Source organism: Schistocerca gregaria, chromosome 4 (assembly GCF_023897955.1).
Source record: "Schistocerca gregaria isolate iqSchGreg1 chromosome 4, iqSchGreg1.2, whole genome shotgun sequence".
Taxonomy (NCBI): Eukaryota; Metazoa; Arthropoda; class Insecta; order Orthoptera; family Acrididae; genus Schistocerca; species Schistocerca gregaria.
In genome coordinates, this window is record NC_064923.1 from 549,905,379 (window position 1) to 549,918,978 (window position 13,600).

Here is a 13,600-nt window from a genome sequence, read left to right on the forward strand (position 1 = left end):
ACAATGACACACAAATTCTTTTATTTGTAATTAAGGAGTCAAATACCTACGATCATTGATGAAACTTTAAGAATACCACAGTAGTTCTTTAATAATTTCTTTATTTTTGACTGAGAAATAATACCAATTTTCATACATCTAGCTTCAAAATTGCCTTAATAGCAACATTTTCAAAAAAAACCTTCATCCCCTATGTCACCCCCTTAGGGATGGAATTTAGAAAAATCCATTGTTAAACAGTTCACACAGTATAAGGTCCACATCTTCTCCAAATTTCAAGTTTTTATTCTCAGCAGTTTGGGCTGGGTGATGAGTCAATCAGTCAGGATGTTACCTTTTATACACTGAAGATCCAAAGAAACTGATACATATCGTTTAGGATCGCTGCGAGCATGCAGAAGTGTTGCAACACAGCATGGCATGGAGTCAAATAATGTGTGCAGTAGTGCTGGAGGAAACTGACACCATGAATCCTGCAAGGCTCCATAAATCTGTAAGTGTAGGAGATCTCTTCTGAACAGCAAATTGCAAGGTATCCCAGTTATGCTCAATAATGTTCATATCTGGGGAATTTGGTGGCCAGCAGAAGTGTTTAAAGTCAGAAGAGTGTTCCTGGAGCCACTCTGTAGCAATTCTGGACATGTGGGGTGTCACATTATATTGATGGAATTGGCCTTCAGAATGCACAATGGACATGAATGGATGCAGATGATCAGACAGGATGCTTATATATGTGTCACCTGTGTTTGTCATCTAATTTTGATGGCTGCCTTACTGGCTAAAAGCTATATTTTGTGACAGTCTTTTTGTTGTGCCTATCTGCGACTCAGCATCTTTGCTATATGCTGAGTAGCAACTTTCCTTTTCAGAATATTGTCACATGTCAGAGTCGTGTCTAGATGTATCAGGGGTCCCATATCACTCCAACTGCACACACCCCACACCATTACAGAGCCTCCACCAGCTTGAACAGTCCCCTGCTGACATGCAGGGTCCATGGTTCATTATGTTGTCTCCATAACAATACACATGCATCCGCTTGATGCAATTTGAAATGGGACACGTCTGACCAGGTAATATGTTTCCAGTCATCAACAGTCCAATGTTGGTGTTGACAAATCCAGACAAGGCATAATGCTTTGTGTCATGCAGTCATCAAGAGTACATGAGTGGACCTTCTGCTCTGAAAGCCCATATCGATCATCTTTCATTGAAAGGTTCGCACCCTGATACTTGCTGATAGCCTAGTATTGAAATCTGCAGAAATGTGCAAAAGGGTTGCACTTCTGTCACTCTGAATGATTCTCTTCAGTTGTCATTGCTCCTGTTCTTGCAGGATCTTTTTCCAGCCGCAGCGATGTCAGATACTTGATGTTTTACCAGATTCCTGCTATTCACGGTCCATTTGTGAAATGGTTGTATGGGACCCCACTTCATCGATATCTTGGAGATGCTGTGACCCATTGCTCATGTGCCAACTATAACATTACGTTAAAACTCACTTAAATCTTGATACACTGCCATTGTAGCAGCAGCAACTGATATAACAACAGTGCCAGGCATTTGTTGTCTTATATGGGCATTGCTGACTGCAGCACTGTATTCTGCCTAAGAGGTTAGCTGTTCATTTGAAAAACCAAAGGCAGCATTCTGAAGCAAATTCTCTGTGGATCTAAAGTAGAGAAATTAAAATTAGTGTGCTGCAGTTATAGCATGGACTATGTTAATACAAACCTTAACTGATAAAATAATCCTAAAATTGATCATTTCACCATAGGATCTTGAAAGAAAATTGGATATAATAAGAAAGGCAGGAAGTAAAATAATGAGATAGAGAAAAAAATAATTTCGAAATTGAAATTGACATTGCACATAGATTTCTCATGCTAAAAGTTATTGTTCTAAGAAAAGGTGGGTAGATTACATCAGGACAAATTCGAGGTATATTGGGATGCATAAAGCTGAAAACCATTCTACAAGAAGGAAGAACTGGATGGAAAAATGGTTGATAATGATGATGACTTGTATGTTGGTAATGCCCATTTGAAGTCCATAATAATTGACCTATCTTGTAGTTGAACCTCAGTTCTCCATTATTCTTTGAAAAACGATTGGCTAATTTTAAAAGGAAAATAGATCCCAAGTGCACTTGTGAGATTTGCTCACTTGTAATGTACTAAAATTCAATAGCTATAATTTGTTTACTATTCTTTTTCTTTAAGAACTGCTGCCATATTCACATGTTTGAATGGAAAAGCAAACTTTTCTTCTTACACCTCAGAAAAATTGGGAAATTGAAGTTGTATGTTACTTGAAAAATGCATACAAAATGTAGACTGCTAAATAGCAAGCAAAACTTTACTGAAAAAGATAAATATGTGAACTTCTAATATAAGTGTGAGAATGTCCCTTTCTCAAAGCAGCATGACCCTTTGAGATGTGGTGTTACAGAAGAATATAACAACAGTGACAGGCATTTGTTGTCTTATATAGGCATTGCTGACCACAGCACTGCACTCTGCCTAAGAGGTTAGTTGTTCATTTGAAAAACCAAAGGCAGCATTCTGAAGCAAATTCTCTGTGGATCTAAAGTAGAGAAATTAAAATTAGTGTGCTGCAGTCATAGCATGGACCATGTTAACACAAACCTTAACTGATAAAATAATCCATAGGATCTTGAAAGAAAATTGGATATAATGAGAGAAGCAGGAAGGAAAATAATGAGGTAGAGAAAAAAATAAATTTGAAGAGATTCATAGTAGCTGCTTTGAAATTGAAATGGACATTGCACATAGATTTCTCATGGTAAAAGGTATTGTTCTAAGAAAAGGTGGGTATATTACATCAGGACAAATTTGAGATATATTGGGATGCATAAAGCTCAAAACCATTCTACAAGGAGAAAGAACAGGATACGTTCAAACTCACTTAAATCTTGATAAACTGTCAGATCATCAGATTGGATAATGAATACAGAAGTACTGAAGTGAGCTGGGGATAAAGGTCTTCATGGCATTATGTTCAAAAAGAGGGAGTAGTTTGATAGGATAGACTCTGCAGCAACAAAAAGTAGTTAATCTAATAATGAAGGGAAGTGGGGAAGGTAAAATGCATAGGGAGAGGTCAAAGTTTGAATACAATAAGAAGATAGAATGTAGTAGTTGTACAAAAATTGGGACACTTGAGGAGGATAGACTATTCTGAACAGCTGCACCAAGCTAGTTTTAAGACTTAAAAAATAACAGCAACAACAACAAGCTACAAAATTCTAGTAATCTTGCTATGTGTGCAGTTCATCATTGGTATGCTGTTCTGCACTATATTAGATTTGTTTGTAAGTATATATTGTTAGCAGTCTGTGTAAGAACAGGATAGTTTTTTCATGATTATTTGTTGTAATTAAACACTTGCCTGCACATTGCAAGATTTGTACTCGTGGCTGCTACATCAAGTTGATGTTCAGTCTCTATTGTGTTGTTTGCTTTGTAGTGTGACTGTGTTTTAAACTCACTTATTGTTAGAAACCATTAGCTCTTGGATTATTACTTCCTGCACTATATACATTTGTACACTCTCTATAGGTTTTCTTTCCTTTTTTAGAGGATATCCCACATGAGACCAGTATGCCTCATGCCCGAGAGTCAAGTAACAATGAATTAACTAAAAAAGAACAGATAATATTAATTCTTCCAATCTAGTTTTTACTGAGTTTAACAAAGGCAATGTTGGCCTGATATATTTGACGATGCCGTTTGGCTACACTGACTAAAGGATTCTTCTAAGAAATACCAAATTAAGGTATTTGCTCTTTCAATAGTTGATCTGTTTATACATGCTTATAGGTTATCCAAGTATGCCCAGCATGATCGCAATTCATAAATAGATGTATTTGTTCTGTGTTTTCTATGTAGATAACCTGAAGATGCCTAAATAAGGCGAAACGCGTCGTTGAAAAATAAAAAAAAAAAAAAAAAGAAAAGAAAACTAAAATTGCAACCAAGACTGTTTTTAACCAATATGGATAATAGTAACATGAGGTGTATTGGTTTCATGTGTGTCACCCAGTATCTTATATTACATTTGTACATTTTGGTTAAAGATGTTACCACCAAAGTGTGTCAGTAATTAATAATATATCTTTTGTTTCATTTCAGATGTTTTTGAATCAAAGGATCCTTTGCAGAATGGAAGTATTAAACTAAGCCTTGCAGAGGTATGTTTCATCATTGAACAACAGCATTAAATTATTTTTTCCAGCTGGGAGCTCTGAATGTAGCTATTTCAGTCAATTTGTTAACAGTAGAGTTATTTTCTCGTTACTTTATGTAGTTTCCACGCAATTTGAGTAAACTGACAGCGTTCTGACAAGGCATCACCAATATGATAGCAAAAGATCACCAATATGATAGCAAAAGCACCAGTCCCCAAGGAAGGACTGGATAAGAATTGGTAGACATCCACATAGCCCCCATTCATGAAACTGGTGAAAGATGATGTCCCTCCAAACGATGTACACTTCTCCAACTTAAAAAAACCAGCCAAATGGTTTCATTGTAATACGGTCTCCTGAATCACTGTCTTGAGTAGAATTAAGTTACCTAGGATGGAACACTAGCACCTGAAACTGCAAATGTGACCTTTGGATTTGAGGAGCCAGATGAGGTGACAGTTGACCATGTGCTTGGGAGCTGTACCCTATGACTGGTAAGGGCTATGCTCTGGTAGCCATTAGAGTCAGTACAATCCTTGTCCAGTTCCCATAATGGGATTAAGATTACTTCCTTCCAAGTGGTGGCATACTGTCCATCAAATCATATCTAATTGAAATAAGAAAGGAGTTTGCCTTTGCCTCTGGGGCACAAGTGACAGAGCATGGCATAATGAATCTGCTCTGTCCTGGAGCAGTGTTTCTGGCTGTGGACGGAGCTAATTCCAATTACCACATGGAAAATGAGAGATTGTAGACCTCCTCATTACAGATAAAGTAGTGGAGCCACATCATCTTCACATCTGGAACTGTGAAGTTTGTCTGCATGATGCAGTCTCAGTAAAAAAAAGTGATAAAATGTTCAAATAAAACCTGACACATGTCTTAAGGTACATCTACCAAGATGTCATTTCTCAACAAGGCTGTAAGGGAAGGAGTACCCCCCCTTGCCTGAAATCTGCCTCACACTCATGCAGGGGAAATGGATCAATTAATGGAACTCATGAATTCCTTCCAGGAGTTTGTCTTCTATTCCTTTATGATTCCCTCACTTGTGCTCTCACTGATCTGAAGGCATGAAGATTTTCTGTAGTTGGACAGTGTTTGAATTTCCACAAAGCTGCACACCTGGTTCTGACTGCCAAGCAATATTCTTAATTCTGGCAAGAAACATGCCATCATCTAAGATAGTTGCCAGGTTGGGGAATAGAATCAGCTGCAGCTCATTAGATCACACATGTGATATGGTCTACCATCTTCTGGGTGCCTTCCGGTTGTTTGAAGACGGCCTGCTGACTGTATTGCAACCAGTCTGCCCTTTTGAAGTATCCATCTTTTGGTGTCTCTTATTGACCACCATTCAAGTCAATAGATGGGTCACACTGGAAAATGGCCACTAGAATGCACATCTGTGGCCACTTCCCACTGATATGAGTTTGTAATAACTGGGGAGCAAAAACAAAAAGAAGGTGAGTGGTCAAAGATGACCCTGTAGCTGCAGAAAAATGTGTCATCTGACCAGAGTTCAAAAGGCACATATTCTCTCAATGGATTCTCTCAGTTGATGAGGTGCTCAATAGTTTGACCCCTGGAGCAAGTGGTAGCTGAGCCCACTGCACAGTTTGTACATTGAAGCCACCATGAGAAACGAAGGGTGGGGCAGTGCCCAGAAAATCTCTGTTAGTGCATCTGAATTCAGTGGATCATAAAGTGGAAGATATAAAGAACACACAGTGATCTTAGCATTGTAAAAATTTCCACTGCAAGTATACTTGTATGGCCATGGTAACAGGGGCAGCAGAGGAGTAGCATCTGTCATCGATGAAAAAGGCCACACCACCCTTATCCCTGTCTCCAATAAGACTGTCCTTCCTGTAGGTGTGGTAGCTCCTTAATGCATGTGTGCTGATGACTTTAAAATGAGTTTGTTCTAAGCAGATGCAGAATGGTCTCTTCCGAGGCAGAAGCTGCAGTTCTTCTGTATGAGATTTGTATCCCTTTAAATTCCACTGCAATACAAAAGTCCTTATGGGGACCACTGAACTCTGATGATTGTCCTTGCCCTTGTCCCTCAGCAGTGGTGATTAACCCAAGAGGTCAGGAGGGACTGGCTCTCCAGTTCCTCCATGTGCTTATAAGTGTCCTTAGAGTAAAATAACCCGTGTAAAGAGAGAGTGCTTGCTGATCCAAGCTTTAGCTGTCACTTACTTCGAGTGCAAATGACTTTTTGTGTGTCGTTTTCCTTACCTATGGAAAGATTTGGTCGCATAGGTAGAGGGGATGGCTTAGTGGACCTCTAACAATGTGCAGTGGTATGTGGCTGAAGTTCCAAGTCCATCGCTGATGACTTCCGAGCAGTTTTGGGGTTCAGTTTAGCTTTTACACTGCAGCTGCACTGACAAGTACATGTATTCATACTTGAATCTGTGGTTTGGGTTTGTGTGGAGGCATCACAGGCTTCTTAAAGGCTGATGCAAAAGAAGTAGCAAACACCAGAGGTTGCATAGCTTTGAAATTTTTTTTTAGCTTTAGCATAAGGTAAGCATCTCGTGACTTTCAACTCCAGAATTATCCTAACCTCTTTACAAACTCCACACTTCCTGCTCCATACTGTGTGATTCCTAGAAAAGTTTATAAATTTCAGGAAAAGTATACAAGAGTTACCTGATTCCTGAGTTGTCTCTCCACAATTTCCACAATTAGCCCTTCTGTTACATGCCAGAGTGGTATGATCAAATCTTTGGCATTTAAAGCATTACATTGGGTTGGGGACAAATGGACAGTCCTTAAGATGGATATAGTATATTAGAATACATTCAGTTAACTCCACCATACTGAAGGTTAGAATAAATGTTGCAGTTTTCTCTAGTATGCCATTGGCTCTCCTCGTATAATTCTTAACTTCTGTGACATTCATGTTTTTCCATTCTTCACATAATTGCTGGGGATCCATTTCCATTATATCAGAGCAGGTAACAGTGTCTTCACAGAAGTTAAATGTGTTATGTTATTACCCACAACAGGATAGTCACCTAAGGTCTTGCAGCCAAGATGTTTAGGTATTCGGTGTGATGTGGCAATTTCAGCTAGAAGTGATCAATTATAAAAAGATGTTTAACACTTTTTAAGGACCCAGTAATGCCCTCTAACCACGTTATAAAGGTAGAAAGGAGAGATATCAAAGGTTGCCACTGTTCTCCTGATTACTATGAAAGTATTATTGCAGAATAGTGCCCTGTTACCATAATCCTGAGTCTTTTTCTCGGGTAGACTGACCACCCAAGCTCTCATTCTTGGGTGGTGTAATGTGCTACCTGATGGTACAGCTGTCCAGGAGTAGATTTGAATTGAGGTCACCCCATAGGGATCCCCTGAGCTGCTGCAAAAAAAAATGGCAATGCAGGCTGAACCCCATGTGCCTGAGCAAGTCTTATACGACTGGGGGTGACAGGTGCCCCAGAGGTAACCCACTAGAGCCTGCTTTACCTCCACAGCCATTCACATAATCAGCACATAATACACTTGAGGTTGAGGTGTTATATGTACCCTTGCAGTCCATGCAGTGAAGCCAGGGCTTCCATTCTCTGAAACACACAACATTCCACCACTGCACACAATGATGGTCCTTGAAGTATGCTCAGACTTTTTGTAGAAGAGGTCTGGCAATGTTGGCCAGTTACTAGCTCAGGAAACTCAGGGTTGTTTTGCTCATACGCTCCAACTGCTTGTGGAGCCATCTGAAAGAAAATGGTCCTTCCTTCACCAAGTTGTGGAACACTCTCTGTTAGCCCCTCTAGGGACTGCCTGGCTTGGATGGCCCTGCCATAGCTATGCTACTGCCAGCATAGTCCTTATCATCTCAGACATGCAAACCCTCCTGCCCAGAACTGTGCTGCCTTTGTGCCTATCATAAGGTGTTGCCCCAGAGAGGGCATGATGATTTTGTCTTGAAGAAAATAATTGATTATCACCCATTTCAATAAAAAATAAACTATCTGGGACTTTCCCTGCTGATAGGGGAAATCTGGCCTTTCTGCTCTTTGCCTATACTCAGTACTTGTACTATTACTCTCAAGCTTCCAGTGATGGCCTCATGTCATATCACAAGCTACAATTTGTTGTGTCTTTTTTCTCAAACTGATTTAAAGGTGACTAATAGATTTCTGAACTAAGATTCATCTTTGCTTCATTGGAGAGGTATGGGACCTGCCTTGATTGAACCTTGTAGTATCTAAGATTTTCATGTGAACAATATAAACTCATCCATATGTAAGCCCACCTCTAATGAGATCTTGTCCACACAGTTGAGTCCTCAAGGCAAATGGATCAAGGAGAACACTTGCACCCCCTGGAATCTGGAATACGCACTTTTATTTCATTACAGAATTCTTGCTCATTTTTAAAAAGAATTCTGACAGGAGAGTTCCAGAAAATATTATGGCCCTACACTTATTCTTCAGTTACTAGGTAGCCTCTGAAGTCTTCAGTAGGTGAAATTTATAGAAGGATGATTGACTTTGCCTGTGTTTATGTTTTTCAATTCAGACTCTTCCCTGAACCATTTTGCCGTTACTTATGATGAGTTTGCATTTCTATGGACTTTGCATCTAGTTAGCCATTTAGACCATGAACTCCGCTGTCATCAACAACAGGGTCTGCCTGATTAATCCACTAGTCTTTACATTGTTGCCAATGTCAGTGATCATAAACTGTGTTCTACCTACAAAGAGTTGAGTAGAACACTGCAGATGTAACACTGAAGAGCTCAAGAAGAAATACTATAGCTATATAATGATTGTCTGTAAGGCTGATCAGAAGAGAACAGACATATCTGTGGCATGGTGAGAGTTTCAGCACTGTGTTGGAGTCTAGATTAATGTGAATCTTCACAGAACAGTGCCAAAATAGTCTCCACTATTTTCTCTGTTGCCAACTACTGTCACCAGTTCCCATAAGGACATCTCCAACTCCATGGTACAAAAGTAGTTTGTCTTTTATCTGTGCATATTAGGATCTGGATTGGCTTGCCACAGCAATAACATTTCTGAAGCTGCCAAAAATGTTTTATTACATGATAATCCACATTTGATAATGTGGCTCATTTGTTTTGGCTCTTTTAGTGGTGACTTAAAGCACTGTTGTGCACTGATAGCAAAATGTACCAGAAATGCAGGCATGTACCTGAAAACAAACAAAAATGAATTGTGTAACTTTATTTTGTGAGGTCATAATTAAAACATTGAGAAACCATGGATTTTTATTCCCTTTTTCATCTGAGAGTTGTATAGATATACCTATTGTTTTACTCTAAAAAACAAGACTATGCACCATGAAGGAATTATTAATTTTGAATGAAATGAAAATCAGGAGATGTGATTGCAATTTCAGAAAATTGGATGATTTTTCCAAAAGGAAGACCTTCACTAATTGAGCAGGTCATTAATGTATTGGTCCACCTCTGGCCAATATGTAAGCAGTTATTCAGCTTGGCACTTATTGATAGAATTGTTGGATGCCCTCCTGAGGGATATTATGTAAATTCTGCCCAATTGCCATGTCAGGTTATCAAAATCCTGGGTGGTTGGAGGGCCGTGCCCTTAATGCTCTAAATTCTCAATCGTGAGAGATCCATCAACCTTGTTGACCAAGGTATGGTTAGGTAAGCATGAAGACAAGCAGTAGAAACTCTTGCTAAATGTAGGTGGGCATTATCTTCCTCATATGTAAGCCCTGGATGGTTTGCCATGATAGGCAACAAAGTGGGGTGCAGAATATCATCTACGTACCACTGTGCTATAAGGGTGCCACAAAATGATAGCAAAAAGTGTCCTGTTATGAAATGAAATGACACCCCCGACCATCACTCCTTGGTGTTGGGCCATACATTGGGTGGCTGCTGTCAGGTTGGTATCCCACTGCTGTCTGTGGCATCTCTGGACATGTTTTCAGCCCAGAATCTCATTGACCGAAGTAAAATTGTCTTCAGTTTTGTGTTTCACTTCAAACTGTGCTCTGATGACCAGTGAAGAAGTGCCTGAAGACACCCTAGACAGTCATGGGATTCCAACCTGGCTGTTGCCTGACATATTGCTTAACTACCAGGAATGATGGTCCGGGATGCCGTTTTGTATCAGTTTATTGTCATCTGCAGCACCATTATAGCATAGCAGACCATTGACAATATTCTATGTCCTGTTTTGCTGCTCTTCATGGCAAGCCATTCTGGGCTTACATTTCAGCAAAATAATGCCCATGCCCATGTGGTGAGAGTATCTACTGCTTGTCTTCATGATTGTCAAACCCTACCTTGACCAGAAAGGTCGCCAGATCTCTCCCAGTTGAGAATGTTTGGAGTATTATGGGCAGGACCTTCCAATCAGATTGAGATTTTGATGATCTAACATTCCATATGGATGGAATTTGGCATGTTATCCCACAGGAGGATATCCAACACCTCTATCAACCAATGCCAAACTGAATAACTGCTTGCATAAGGGCCAGAGGTGGACCAAAGCATTATTGACTTGCTCAATTTGTGAAGAGCTATTTCTTTAATAAATCATCCAATTTTTCTGAAATTGTCATCATTTGTTTGTCCTTACATGTACATCACAGCTACAAATGTGGTGCCATATTAATGGTTTTTTCTGTGTCTTAGAGTGTATTACGAGTTTCAGTTAGACTTCTTATTTATTATTTGTAATTCTTTACTGTTTCAGTGGCTGAAGACGTCTTTAATGTGCTAACACACAGAAAGCTGCACTATCATCTTGCTCAATGAAATTGACCATGACGTGTGAATTCTTTAGTCTTGTTCTTAGCTAGACTGAGCTTAGAGCTCATTGTTATAGTTAGGTCAGCTGAAACTGATTGTGATTATTTCGAAAGTTCAGATATCTATATGTGTACATATTTTTTTACAACATTGAATGTATATTTTTTAATAATTGTACATATACAGTCATAAACATGTGTATGTGTGTGCATATATACATATATATTTTTCCTCAATTTCTCAGTTTTTGTTGCAATTCTTGATTAGCAAGAGTACTTCTCTTATACTTGAATTTATTTTTGTCTTTTGACCATTAGTAGAACTTCTTCATAGAGATATGACTTTAAAATAAAGATCAGGTATGGTACGTCAAACTGTATATTCCATGCTTCTTTCATAGTTGTGAGGACTAGAACATACACTTCTGCAGGCAGTACTAAATTTTTAGAACGCGTAACAGTGTCCCGTGCAATAACATGCACACTATCTCTTTTTCACACCCAGCTGCTGCCCCAGTATCTGATGTCTTTTTGTATATCATTACATTTTTGCTACAAATACTGTAAATTGCAATAATAAATCATGTGCATATTATATTCTAAGTTTTCCCCGCCCTTACAGCTGTGTACTCATTGTTATCATATACATAGGTTTTTTAGCTAATTATTTATGCCTTTGCCAGTCTGTGAGCATCATATAGGCCTATTTCATATTTCATTTTCATTGTATGTATCTATTCATCTCCTTAAATATTATAACTGATTTCTTGAATGCTATAATCTTTAGCATGATTTATAGATACTTCATTTGTTTCTATCTTTCTTAAAAAATTAATTTGTTTCTAAAAGGTGCAGACCTTGTGACATTGACTGACATTTTGCCTCATTTAGTAATTGATATTGTGTTCTGTTTAGCAATATCATTTTGCTTATTTATGTTAATATCACTTGGGATATGCTACTGAAAAAATTTCCAAAATATACCTTCATGTAAAAAATAAGCACACAATTATAAAATAAAATCATGCTGAGAATGTTTGATTTCTGTACTAAGAAGCATTATGGTGACTCTTTAGAATGAAATTACTATTAGTATCTATAGAACAGCAGTATTTTGTACTTTTAAATTCTCCATTGTGCACTAGATCAGGGAAAAAGAGAATACCTTGAGCTTTTGACAAAGCATTTCTTTTTCTCTGAACCACAGATATAAAGTACCTCATTAGTCAAGCATAATTTACCATTTGTATCATTAACATTCCAGTGTCAATATAAACTGTAAAGTGATGTTAAAAAGTGCAGTATGTTTTCATGGATAGCCACCTTAAAATCTAACTTTTTCAGTCCTTGGTACCACAATTTATAAATGTACAAAACTCAGTATGAGATACGATGTACAAATTTTATGTGATTTATATTTTTTAATGGAACTTGTGATTTTCACCAATAACTGTAAGTGTTGAGTATGTAAAAACCTAAAATTTGTATTATATTTTATACAGAATATTTTTGCAAAAATTTGTAAATAATGTGTTATGCCTTTGAAATTAATTTGTAAATAAAATAATAAAAGACAACAGTAATTAATGGAATGGCTCAAATCAAATGGCTGTGAGCACTATGGGACTTAACATCTATGGTCATCAGTCCCCTAGAACTTAGAACTACTTAAACCTAACTAACCTAAGGACATCACAAAACTCCCAGCCATCACGAGGCAGAGAAAATCCCTGACCCCACCGGGAATCGAACCCGGGAACCCAGGCGTGGGAAACGAGAACGCTACTGCATGACCACGAGATGCAAATTAATGTAATGTAATGATATATTGACTATACAGCGATGTACAGACACAAATACATATTCTAGAAACCACTATGCAGTACATAATGGGAGCTAAGTTACTTTGTCTGAGACACTGTTTGTTCTATTCGAATGTACAAAAGTTTTAGAACTTTTCTTCTGTTATCGAGATGGCTCGATCCAAACATTTTCTGACAGAGTCACAATGAGAATGTTGTTTACTATTCAAGCAAGATCTGTGAGATATTGAGGATGGAAATTGATCTCTTGAAAAATGTAACATGGAAGAAAGAAAGAAGAAATGGCAACAATTGGACATGTAACTCATTGTATCTATGGGGTGGCTGCATATGTACCATTTACCATACTAAATGCATTGAGTGCCAATGATGAAAGAGAAACAAAGGTTTTGCTTCTTGGACAAATGTTTGAAATTTAAAGAAAGTTGACTGGAGCTAACTATGAAGCAGTGTAATTCCTATAATCATCCTTGACCTCATTCAGGTCACAATATAAACATGTCATCACTATGGGAGAATGAATATGAACTGCAGCTAAAATATTGTTCTTCAAAAAACTAAAGGCAAATATTTTATTCCAATAATATGAATGTTATATCTATAAATCCAACCCATAAAGTCTTATAGATAAAGTAAACTGTGAAGGTGAATAAAGTTATTTAAGCTTGCTTTTTCTCACCCCCATCTGACATTCCTAATGTATTCCATGTGGAATGCCAGGTAAAAGTCACACCAATAACTTACAGAAACCAAAAACATATGAAGGATGATGCCCTACCAAAGAACTGTTCAAAAA

At 38.1% G+C, this 13,600-nt stretch overlaps 1 protein-coding gene across 1 annotated transcript in view; it reads left to right on the forward strand.

Annotated features, from left to right (window-relative positions):
• Positions 1 to 12,582, forward strand: part of LOC126268107 (calpain-C) — a 417,830-nt gene extending 405,248 nt beyond the window's left edge. Inside the window, exons 17-18 of the mRNA XM_049973621.1 lie at positions 4,155 to 4,213; positions 10,927 to 12,582. Coding sequence (XP_049829578.1) covers positions 4,155 to 4,213; positions 10,927 to 10,953 — 86 coding nt within the window. The 3' untranslated portion in view covers positions 10,954 to 12,582. The remainder of the gene's footprint in view (positions 1 to 4,154; positions 4,214 to 10,926) is intronic.
• The last annotated feature ends 1,018 nt before the right edge of the window (positions 12,583 to 13,600 follow it).